At 35.2% G+C, this 12968-nt stretch overlaps 1 protein-coding gene across 1 annotated transcript; it reads right to left on the bottom strand.

The window, feature by feature from the left end:
* Positions 1 to 1723: 1723 nt before the first annotated feature.
* Positions 1724 to 12726, bottom strand: Lysmd3 (LysM domain containing 3). The gene is made up of 3 exons (XM_074077097.1): positions 12505 to 12726; positions 10556 to 10821; positions 1724 to 5336 (listed from the first exon to the last, which is right to left on the bottom strand). The coding sequence occupies exons 2-3, from the start codon at positions 10808 to 10810 to the stop codon at positions 4674 to 4676; spliced, it is 918 nt and encodes a 305-aa protein (XP_073933198.1). The 5' UTR covers positions 10811 to 10821; positions 12505 to 12726; the 3' UTR covers positions 1724 to 4673.
* Positions 12727 to 12968: the final 242 nt, after the last annotated feature.

Genomic DNA, 12968 nt, shown 5'->3' with positions numbered 1-12968 from the left:
ACATAAAATGCCTTCTTCTATAATTTGTTATACTTAGAAACCACACAAGAAATTTTCAGAAATGATGGCAAATAAAGTTATTTGGGAATTATTAACATAGGTGTCTTATTCTCTCACCTCCTTTGGTACCAGGACCATATACCATTTAGTTCATAGAAATCTTATCTGACAGCTCTTGCTTTATTACATGTCCATAGATAACCTCTTAATTGTGCACATACACTGAAGGCAAACATCTTTCTCTAGCTCAGTCTTCAGTGTTGCAGTCCTGCAGATAGTGGAGCATTTACTCTTGGAGGCCCCAGCCACCTCTTTTAAGCACATTTCTTCCCCTTTGAAAGATCTTTTCACAATGTAAAGGAATTGTATTTGCAGGCTGCTTTACCAACATATATCTTTTTGGGGGGCTTCAAATCTGAGACTGTGAAGTTATTTCATAGGAAGGCACACTTTCATTTTGCAGAGATAGCGTCTTAAATATAAAAAAATACTGAAGTCTTTAAGATTAGAAGCAAAATTGCTATAATGCTTTTTTTTTGTATTTGTTTACACATTAAATTCTTAACAAAGTAAAATTGTGTTAAGATGTTTTATTTGGTTGAGAAAACTATTTGTTAATACAGATTTTATGTAGTTGGATCCCTCTACCAAATATTGGTGATTTAATCAACTCTAGGTATATCTGATTAGGAAAAAAGTTGTAGTAACAAACTATGATGTTTGGTAGGGAGTAAAATGCAATCATTGGTTTCTTGGACTGTTACCAGAGAATGTAAAAACATTCAGAGGATTCTTGTTAATCTTTCCTTTCTTCACCACCTTCAAAAGTGTACAGTATCAACAGTTTTGCTTTAATACAGTTAAAGTATCGGGAGTTAGTAAAACTTTCATTTTTATTTAAAAAAAAATGTAAACAAAACTGTAAGATTAACATGCTTTTAAAAATGGGAAAACATAATTTCCTCTAAGTAAAATATCCGAAGAACTTTCTCAATTCTACTTATAACTTAAAATTAATATTCTTGAAGGGAAAAGAATGTTTTACAATAAACTAAAATTTACATATAGAGCATTTCATGTCTGATCCAGGGCTTCATAAGTAGCTCATAGGCCATGCCTCAGAAGAAAAGCTCCCAAAGACCATTCATCAGAACTTTTGTTTCATTTATGTCCTACAAATAATCCAGCAGGTTCTGTTTCAAGTATCACAAGTGGGTAAATCTGAATTTATAAACCTTTGTCAGCTTGCTGTATCTTACATAGTATCTCTATATCAAACAGTTTCAAGATAGAGAAAAGGTTTGTTTTAGTCAATTAAATTCACCAGCTTGCATTTTAGATTGAATAATAAAATAGAAACTTTATTACATTTTGCAGATCTTCTAAAATATGAAAAGGGGCCAAAAGTTTTAAAAACCAATTTTTACAAATGTACATGCTAACATGTTTTATTACATTTTGCAATTGTATAAAATACAAGATTTATAGCTTTTGCATACATAAAGTTAAATAAGGCATTCATTTATTTCTATGATAGAACAGTGCAATATGCACATACTTAGTAGAAAAATACTGACTTCCTGAGCAACATTGTAATTAAAATGAGAATGATTCCCATCAAAATGCACCATTTCAGTATAACCTGTAATACTTTGACTGGATCTTTCTTGTTTCTAGAACTATACACTTCATACTTCCAAATGAGTAATCTTAGAAGTAGATGTTTAAAAAAAAAAAAAAAAGAAGAAGAAGAAGAACAAATTACTAGGTAGTGGTTCATTTAGAGAACTTTTCAGGGCACTGAGAAGCAGGCAGAGTCCAGAAAAAGAAAAGCTTTAAGAAATCAAAAGTCCTTTGGAGAAGGTAACTTGACATTATAGCCTTCTTTCTAATTCTTAACACAGACAATAGATCACATCGTCTTTTTTTCTAGAAGAGGACAGCAAAAACATTTAATTTCAATGGCCACTCATTAGTTTAAAACAACTATTTCTATCTACCCAGACTTAAAGAAAAAAAACAGAATCTGCCCTAAAAATAGCAGATTTTTTTTTCACTTGCAACTCCAAATTTTTAGGTGAATCAAATGCAATTATTCGGTTTTGTAACTTTTACACACAAATACATGCGTACAAGGAAACGTAAAGCCTCAAAGTCAGTTCAAATAAGGGTTTGGACACAATTAAAATCCACAATATACAACAATTGTGCTTGTGTCATCTTGTTACACAATATAATTTGAGTTTGGTACAAATTTAATGTGTATTACTAAAATTTAAAAGCTAAATCTATGAAATGCTTACATTTTTTTCTTTTAAAAACAGATTAACCCATAATTCTATATACAGAATTACATTTCAGATTATATGCAAAATTTAAAAATATGTAATTAAAATAGAAAAGGAAATGATCGTATGTTTCACAAGGACATATACTGTATTTCCTTCAAAAAGGGTATTTTGCAAGACAGACACAATTTTAATCAAGTATACAGTATATCTCCTTACTTTAAAAATAAGTACTTAGACTGTTCTGTCACAATTTCTAAGTACAACTAGACCAAAGGAATCATGGACCCTAATTTCATCAATTTGACGTAAACAAAGTTCCTTAAAGAACATTTAGCCTCTTTTACCCTAAAATAATCTGCATTTTCTACCCTAAAACTTGATTTTCTAGCAGGTAATAAATAGAATGTAAAATGACCAAGATAACACTGAAAATAAAAGATCATAGTCCTCTTTTCAAAATGCCCAAGGCACATTAAAACCAAAATTATTTTAACTCTAAGCATTACTTAAAATCAATTCACTAAAACTTCCTTATTAAACACTTTTTTTGGTAACTTTCTAAAGGCCTCAGACTTTAAGAATGACTTCTTAGCCATGTGCAGGTGGCTCACGCCTGTTATCCTAGATACTCAGGAGGAAGAGATCAGGAGGATCTTGGCTTGAAGCTAGCCCAGGTAAATAGTTCGAGACCCCATCTCTTAAAAAAACAAAACAAAAACCCCACCACAAAAAAAAGGGCTGGTGAAGTGGCTCAAGGTATAGGCCCTCAGTTCCGTTCAAACACCAATACTGGAAAAAAGGAAGTGACTTCTTTGTCCTGTCTTTATGTTTTTCTCCTTAAAGTACATAAAACCTCAATTACCAAATTTACTCACATCACTTTGTACCTGGATTGGAACTTGAGATATTAAATGACTAATCAAAAAGGTGAAACACAAAGCTAGGAAATAATGCCCAGAAAATGAAGTGGTATTACATATCTTAAGGTATACTTTATTATATACAACACAGGCAGTCCAGATTCACTCCACCAAATCTCATTTCTATTGAATCACTTTAGTTGTATTTTAAAAAAGCACATTTCATGTTAAAAAAAATTAAACGATGAAATCAGTATGGAAATACTTCTTTAGCCAGACTGGCTGATCCATAGCAGATCTTAGAAAGTAGCATTATCAAGCCTTTTAACCAAACCATAAATCTTTGGCCTCTGTTCCCGATTTGATGTTATAGTTCAGGAAAGAGTAGTGTTGGCATTTTATTTTTGAAAAACAGAGGTTAAGGGATCAACAATGCAATATGTCTCGTATTGATGATGCGAAAGCCCTCTTCACTCCTGTTTTTGCTTAATTTATAATTTTCTGCAAGACCTCAGAGGCAGACAAAGATATGTCTGATCCCATTAACTTGTGCTTGAAAGTGAAGGTAGAAACAAATTTACATAGCTTATGTAAAGAGCCTACATAATGAATCTAACTGGACTATCTGAAATAATCCTGTTTTAATTTTAAAATGTATATTAACTTACACAAAATAATAAGGCATCAAAATATAATTAAGGCATTCATCACAGTATGTAACGAGTTATTTCCTAAATAATGCTAATCTGTACCCATATGACACTTTTCATCAAAGAACTACAAAAGTGCTTTCAAATATCAAGCAAGTATGATTTTAAAAACATAAGCAGAAATGAGGTTTAAAGGGTCTTAAAGAAAGCATTCTTTAAGAGACAAATGTTACTTTTAGATCTTGACCTATTCCAGTGATCACATGACAACTTCCAACCACATACTAATATTATTTTGGGGTCTTAAAAATATCTATTTCTTAGTCTCAACTGTAGGAATTGTATACGCTTTCATTTATTTCTACTTATACTTCGTAGCACATGTGCTAAACTTTTTAAATTTTCAAAATGGAATGTCAAGTACTTACTATCATAAATAATTTTAGAATCAAACTGTTTGCAACTAGGTATTTTGATGGCTCACAATCATAAGTTTTCTTCAGTTGCAGATATCTGAAACTATCATTCTGGTTCACAAATTTAACACAAACTTTAAGATAAAATTTAAACCTGAGTCGTCTCGAGTAAGAAAAATGACACACCTTCCAAGTTAAGAACTTCTTGAACACATTTAAATTCACTTCTGCTTTAAGTAATTATGTAACAGATTTACAGATTGACTTCCCTCAACACAAACAACTAGCAACTGCAGGAATTTTATACATATCCCAATTGTAAATACCTCAAAAATTTCAGGAAGGTAAAGAAGAAAAAGCACCCTCTAAATTCTGCCTTTGAAGTGGTTGGGATAATTGAATCCTTGCATTCCAGACGCACATGTGATTACTAACATTATGATGATCAGCCAATTTCTATGTTTTGTGTTGAGCAACAGGTGATTGATAATCTTGATTATGTAGTTTCTGATCCTCTTGTTGTCCAATGTGTATTCCTTTAGTTGCAGCAATTCCATTTTCCATTTCTCTATGCTGTGATGGGGGTGTGATTCCTGAATGCAAATGTGAAGAGTCCACTGTTGAATGGTGACTAATATCTACTTTAGCTAAAATTTCATAATACAGCAAATAAAACACTGGTGTTATTATACCTACTATCAACATTATCACTACAGCTGTCCACCAACCTATTCCCCAGTCTGCTCCATAATAGGGATCCTTACGTTGAGTGTTTTTATTATCAGGTTCAAAACGGATTTGTTGGGCTGTTAGAGCAGACACTACTTCATTAAGGTTCTCTTTCTTAGTGTCTGTACACTTCACTATTTGTTCTATGTCTCTGTCTACTTCTTTTAAAAAGCTACCAGCTGACTCACTGGAACAAAGAGAATCATAAGCTGGCAAAATTTCCTGTTGTTCTGGAGCATATTGAACACATGGATGTGAAGCCTGTCTTCCTTTTGGAGGATACAATGTTTCAGTCAATGAACTAAACTTTTTAACTGGAATTTTGATGGACCTAAGAGCAAAAAAGTCTTGATCACTGATGAGATTGTTAACTCTCTTGATATCTGCTACCTGTAAAAAAGAAAAATACAACATTCACCTGAATTCTAAATCAAACGAGGTAGCAACTACCATTCATCCACTTAATTTTGGAGGGGAAAAAAGTTTAATTTTTAGTAGTGCTAAGTTACCACACCCAGAGAGATTTTAATTTTAATTGTAGATGAGAATTTTAAACCATTTTTTATTTGCTAGTCTCAAGAAATCACCAACTACTTTTTTTATTATACCCATTTATTAGTAACACTGATTAATGCTAGCTATTTAGGTAGATTCTTGGATCTTTTGCTGTTTCCTTTGTACATTGTATATCATGCACAAATACCACAGTTCTGATTGGAAGGAAGGATTATAGATACTTAGGTTCTTTTTTCCAATTTCGCAATTGGGAGTATAGGCAAATGTTAACTTACCCAAAAAATTAACATTTGAGCAAAACTAAGATGTCATTAACTCTAAGATGCACCATTATTTTATGTACCTCTAATGGCAAAAAAATGCACCAAATATAATGAAGATGCCATTGTTGTAATTTCGAAGATGTTAAAACGTGTGGAAAAACATATACCTGATAGTAAAATATAGTAATTAGTCCCACTCACTCATCTTCTGGTTTTCCCCGGAATCCCTCATCACTTGTCTACATCTATTCTATGCCATTGTGATGAAGGGGAAGAGAGAAGTATTCCTCAGATTAACAACTAGTATGCCAGTTTCTCTCACCACCTTTAAATTGTTAGTCCCATTTTTCATTTCAGTCAATGCTTTAATCTAAGCTCTTAATCTATGTGTCACCCAACTGATGTCAACACAGGTAAAGTCAGTCTAGGATGGAACTTAAATTTCTGGTTTGGTCAATTCCTTGGATGAGATGCCATTAACTGAAATATTCACACTGTGGAAAGTAAGAAGAGGATGAACATGAAATTTAGATACATGGGCTTTGAGATACTTGAGATACACAAGTTGAAGATGTTCAGTAAATGCTTGAAGATGTATGTCTGAAAATCAGAAAAATAATCTGAGAATGGACAGATTCACTAGAAGTAGAGTGGGAGAAAAAGGTGACAGGAAAGATCCCTGAGGAATGCCAACATCTGAGGCATTCGAATGTCTCAACATTCAATAAAGAGAGTAAGAAAAAGTGACAAAGGAGAGTAATAAAAGAGTGGACAAGCAGGTAGTATTATCTATGGTGGTTAAAACCATGGCTATCTTGGTTTGAAGCATGACTGACACTTTCTGTTTAACCTCTCTGCCAGTTTCCACCTGTAAGTTGTCAGTAGTAATATTACCCATTACAGGGTTGGTATGAATATTGACGAATTAAAGTGCATGATGAACACTTAGAGCAGGGCTATACAGCATATTACATAAGGTATAGCTGTTATTAAATATTAGTTAGTAGGAAAATCAGGAACCTGCATTGTCAAGCAAACAATATTTAGGAGTGATGAACTGCATCAATTGAAGATTAGTAGTCATTACTATAGGAGGAGTGAAAAGAGGTCATATTGGAAAAACTCTTAGAGTGTATGTATAGAGTAGGAGACGGAGGGAGAGGTGGGAGAAGAATAAGATGAAATGAAGGTGCTTTATCATGTTAGAACTCTGGGATTGTTTTGTCTTAAATCAAACAAAGACTCATTAACAAATTCTAAAGCGCAACTCCATTCTCTTTAAATGCTCTCTGCTTGGAATTACACACTTATGTGTAACTGTTCAAGACTCAACTAGGCTTCCAAGATTTGGCATCCAGCTATGTTATATCTCTGAACATAACTAATAATGTTTTCTCTGGTTGCATTTAGGATTCTAACCTTGAATTTTTTCTCAGCACCATTTTATAATTGGCATGTTTTTTAATAATTCTTAAGACTATTTATTTGTAGGTGAAATATGGCAGTACTTATTGCATTCTTAAAATGATAAATCCTTTACTAAGGTTAATATTTCTTTGCTAGTTGAGCTCTCATCAAAAAGGGGGTCCTCTAATTCTCCCCAATATTAAGCTGATCAGTTTTCCTAAAACTTTTTTTTTTTTTTTTTTCAGTACTGGGGATTGAGCCCAGGGCCTTGTACATGGTAGGCAAATGGTCAATCACTTGAGCTATGTCCCCAGCCCATCTGTTTTTCAGGCAGAGTTTTGCTACCTTTTTGCCTAGGATGGCATCAAACTCACGATCTTCCTGTTTCTCCCTCTTGAGTAGGTGGGATTACACTTCTGGCTTATATTCTTCCTTTCAAAAACTGAATCAGCTAATGCATCCTGTGGTTTTTCACCAAATACATTCTTTTTTTTTTGGCAGTACTGGGGTTTGAACTCACAGCTTTGTGCTTGCTAGGCACATACTCTATGCTTAAGCCACATCCCCAGCCCTTTCTGCTTATTTTTCAGGTAGGGACTAGCATTTATGCATGGGCTGGACTGGACTGGGATCCTGCTATTTATGCTTCCCTCGTAGCTGGATGGCAGGTGTGCACCACCACACCCAGCTTTTTTATTAGTTGAGATGGGGATCTCATGAACTTTTTGCCTGGACTGGACTTACTGAATTGCGATCCTTTGGATCGCTCTGCTTCCCAAATAGCTAGGATGATAGGTGTTAGCCAACTATATATTTTCTATCACCTTCTCTAGTTTTATCACACATTTTAGTCTAAGCCTCGGTCATCTTTAGTTGAATTATTCTAATTATCTCTCTATTAGATCCCCTCAAGTTTCACCAGCAGGGTCCTCCACCATTTTTGTTTCACTCCTGTTAGAACCTCACAATAATGATATTCTTTCAGTATACATCAAAGTGCTTCATCCTAGTCTGTGCCACTTGTTTCTGAAACACCTAATGAAACTCCATTATTCATTTTATTTACTTCTTAAAACCTCCACACCACTGTCAGATGCCTAAAACCCTTTCTCGTTTGTACTTCACTAGAAATATAGGCTATTTTTAATCACTTGAATGGCATTTCAAATTTCCTTCTAAACAGAATTTACAGAAAACTAACATCTTTCTCTAATAAAACTACTGCACCATTCTTCCTCTTGGATCTCCACCTTGTTTTTTGTTTTTCCTTTATGACCTTCCAAGATACATTCCGTCATTTATTTCTCAGTGGTGTTATTTCTCTACAAAACACCTATTTTCATGTTTATTTTGCCTTAAAAAATGAAATTAGATTTTCTGATTTAATAGTGACAGCTGTGTGGCCATTATGTGAGGGGGGAAAAACAAGTATCCAGTTCTTACTTATTAAAAACATGCATTTTGGTAAGATTGTATTAAATTTTAAAACAAAATATGTATTTTTGATAAAATGTGAAAAATTACAATTACTTCATCCAGAAAAAAAAAATACATAGGCCCTCAAGACCACAGGAAGTTTTTTAAATCAATTTAAATACAAACACATTTATTTAAATTTATAAATGTGTTTCTATTTTAGAGTATGGTGAGTAATCAATAAACCATTAAGCTTTACCCAGTGCGGTAGCTCATGGCTATAATCCTAGCTACTCAGGAGGCAGAGATCAGGAGGATCATAACTTGAAGCTAGCCAAGGCAAATAGTTTGTGAGACTCTATCTGTTAAAAAAACACCACCAAAAAAAAAGGGCTGGTGGAGTGGCTCAAGCTATAGGTCCTGAGTTCAAGCCCCAGTACCACACACACACAAAAAAAGCTGGGTGTATGCCTGTCCTATAAAAGGATCAAGGTCCAGAGTAGCTTGGGTATAAACATGAAACTCTATTTGGAAACTAATGCAAAAAGAGCTGGGGTGTGGCTCATGTGGTAGAGCCTAGCAAGCATAAAGCCCTAAGTTAAAAAAAAAAAAAAGCCATCTTATATTATGAAAAATTCTCTGGATGAAAATATTGAGAAAAACAATAAAGAATTTCACAATATTAAAGCTCGTATGTATATGTATACACATGAATAAGTTTTAGCACAGATTTATTTTACTGTAACAGGATAAAGTAGGGAGATGTGGGGGGGGGCATTTTCTGCTCCCCACCCAGGAAAATGGGAATAAAGACTCACAAACATGTATTTCAAAGAAGACTTCAGGTAGCAAATCCTGGTGGTATTCAGGATTCCAGGGACAGACTTGAGGAGTATTCTAATAAGTCTTATTTTTAAATGTCAACTATAACAATATTCTAGGAATTATATCCTTCATTAACTGTTTTAGTCTCTGAAGGGCTTAAGAATTCTGCTTAAAAATACACAAGCAGACAGGCCGATGTAGTGGTATACAACTGTACCCTCAGTTACTTGGAAAGTGAAGATATGGAGGTTCATGGTTCCAAGGCCAGAGAAGCAAATTATCAAGACCCCCTCTCAACAAATAAGCTGGGCATGGAAACACCCTTCTGCACTCCTAGCTACCTGAGATGCATAGGTGTGAGGACCACCATACAAGCCTGGCTCCAGGCAAAAATGCAGGACCCTATCCAAAAAAATAGCAGAAAAGAAAAGGGGGCTGAGGGTGTGGGTCAAGTGGTAGAATCTCAGCTCAAACGTGAGTATTGGGGAGAAAAGAAAAAGTGCAAGGAAGTATACTTAATAGATACACTTCTGATTCTATTGGATTGGGAATATGAGAACAAAGTTTGAAAACCAGTTTCCATACCAATATGTTTACATGAAATAATTTCCTTTAATCTAGCAAACCCACTTTTGGGAATCTATCCCACAGTAATAAGGTACCATTATTTGAAGCTATAACTGGGATGATATTCACCCCACGGTGTAAAACACCAAGAAAATCCAGACTGTTAACAAGTAGGGGAATGGCTTAATAATACTGGTACAGCCATACTATGAACATAATGCAGCTATTTAAAATAATGAATTAGATCTAAAAGGTTATGAGAGGCTATCGTGAGGAATGCCCATAGTAAACTATGAAAAACCCAAGTTGTAGAGTAATACGTATAGTAATTTTAAAAACAAAAATTACCAACCCCCCAAACATATATAAGCACAAAACAAAGGTACAGAAAGAAATGTGCTAAAGTGTCAGAATAATGGATTCAGAAATATATTCAAGTATTCAGTTAAAGATTTAAGAAGTTACCATCCACAGATGGGGCACAGCTCTCTATGTGAAAAAGAAAAATACAAAAGCAAAAAAAGAGAAGTAATAAGATAAAAGGAGACGGAATTTATTTCAATTGGGAGAAATTTTACTCTGGACTACATTATGTAAAATGAAATTAAAACTTACCGTACAGCAGTACTGAAGGGCTATTGCATTTAAAGTGTCTCCTTCTTGTATATCTTTTGTTAATACAATAATGTCATCAAGTCTATCTCTTGATGTACTTCTTCGAACTTTCTCTTTTCCTCTGGATCGAAGTTCATACACTTCAGCATCCTCCTCCAACATATCGCTGTCTGTACAATTTCCAAAAGCATGTACTTGAGGGCTTAACTGAACTCCTGGGAGAGAAATACTCCGATTCTGATGCCTCCCTGCCATAATGTTAAAATCTGAAGGAAAAAAGAGAAAACTTTGAAATGTAGCCAATCCATCTGACTGATTTACATGCATCTTACATTCTACATACTATCTTTTTTTAAAAAACTGATTTATTTAAAACCTTACATTCAAGTTTTATGTTTACTTTCAAACTCACGAGTTTATTCTCATAAAAAATTCTACATTCAGTTTTGACTTCATGTTAATTACTCACATAAGAAAGAATGGACTGCTTTCAGTTACTGCTATGAAAGATGAAGAGGGGTAAGAGACATTTTGGAGATAAAACACCTCAAACTTCAGTGTGGCTCAGATAGGAAAAGAGAAGTTAAAGATCACACCAAGATTTCTGAATAAATGTGACATTCTCCAAGAAGAAGAGCTAGTGGTGGGGTGGGGATTAAGACTGTGATAAATGAATTCCTCCAAAACGCAAAAAGGAATGTCAGACAAGTGCCTTATCTTACTAAAATCTTCCTCTAAACATGGAAAAGGAGTGTCTACAGGAGTAGGAGTCAATAGATGTGTTCTGTCATGAAAGTCATGGAGACAAAATGATGTCTAGAAGGACTCAGTCCTGTTGTGAATACTATGGATGAGTAGCAAAAAAAATTTTAAATCCTTCAAAAAAGCTTAACTTGTAAAATGGATGACAAATAGACTACACTCTATGAAGACACTATTTGGAACTATTTCAAATAATTGAACTGAACCCTTAAAAAACAAGTTTTTTACCCTGCTCTAAGGCAACACTGTAATGTTTTAAAAATTCAAGGGTTTCCTTTCAAATAACACAGTAGCTAATAGCTATATATTAAGTAGATTATTTCAACTGTTCCCAGAGGTTCTATATTATTTATTAGCAAAAGCTAGAATTCCTAGCTTGACAGCTACCAAACTAAAGTCACCCACATTTCATAATTCAAAAGCAATTCTGAAATCATGATCACACTTATTTCTTCAAGGGTAACAGTTTCATTTTCAAGTACTTAACTTTTTTTTTTTAATCCTGTGTCTTTAACCTAGGGAATATTTGTGAGTCCCATGGATTCACAGACCGACGATATACATACACACACACACAGATACATTTTTCTAGGGAGAATATGTTTCATATCCTTAAAAAAAACGAAGAATCACTTAATACATAGCAATCAACAGGTGGCTATATTGTCCTAGTTATGCTGTCCCTTTAAATTTTTTCTCTCTGATATTCTTAGAACCTTAAAACTAGCTCAGTACAGTTGCCTGAAATCCACTGAGCCATACTCAAAGGGCATTTCAGACATTCATTTATATCAACTTTTCTCCATGATACATTGCTAAGTATTTGGGAGACCAGAACTTTCCCTGTATCCCTCTCTCCAGTCTCCTTTGTAATGAAATGAAGGCAGCACAGTACCACGAACTGCAAATTGGTGTCTAAATAATCAAGAACTCGTTGTGTCTGTAATCAAAGTGAAAAGCTACACTCTGGCTGAGACAGATCATTATCTGAATAAACTACCAGAGATTAGACATCGTATTCAAGTCATCTTCGCCTGTTTTAACTCTCTAAGGGCAGGACAAAGGGACGAACCCCCTCCAGAAAATTGGAACAAGCCTGCATAAAGTGAGCAGAGTTCACAGAGTGAACAGGTTTTAGCAGACATCCACGCCATACAGATCAGAAGCAGCCAGAAAAAAATACCTACCAATGGATTCGGTCTTCAAGGCTTTCACAGCTGTCTGTAACCAAAAATGGTTTCCCCAATACCTTTGTCCTATATCCTAACTGCTGCGGGGTGTTTCCTTTTGACCTTCCTGGAAGCGGGCAATGAAGGAACCACAGGGCACGGGTCAGTTCAGCACTAGGGACAGAATCCCTGGGGCCAACTTTGCTTTTAAAAGCTTGACTTCTCTCGCTCTCCGTTCCATACATCTAGTTACTTTTATGCCAAGCAAGAACTAAGTCTCCGGTTTTTCCGGCGCAGCAACACACCTGGACGAGGCCGTCAGCCCAAGTTCAAGGCCCAGGCTAAATTGAAGGAATGCGGCGCGGGTGGGCAGCGCACCGCGCCGGAAGCCGGGCAGGTGGGAGGCTCGGCTCGGAGCCCGCGCCCCACGCGGGAGTGACAGGGGATTCCAGCGGGGCTGCTAGCCGGGTGCCCCCCACGCG

The sequence above is a fragment of the Castor canadensis genome, chromosome 6 (assembly GCF_047511655.1).
Source record: "Castor canadensis chromosome 6, mCasCan1.hap1v2, whole genome shotgun sequence".
Classification (NCBI taxonomy): Eukaryota; Metazoa; Chordata; class Mammalia; order Rodentia; family Castoridae; genus Castor; species Castor canadensis.
The sequence above is the reverse complement of the archived record's forward strand: the minus strand, read 5'-3'. Positions and strand labels throughout refer to the sequence as shown.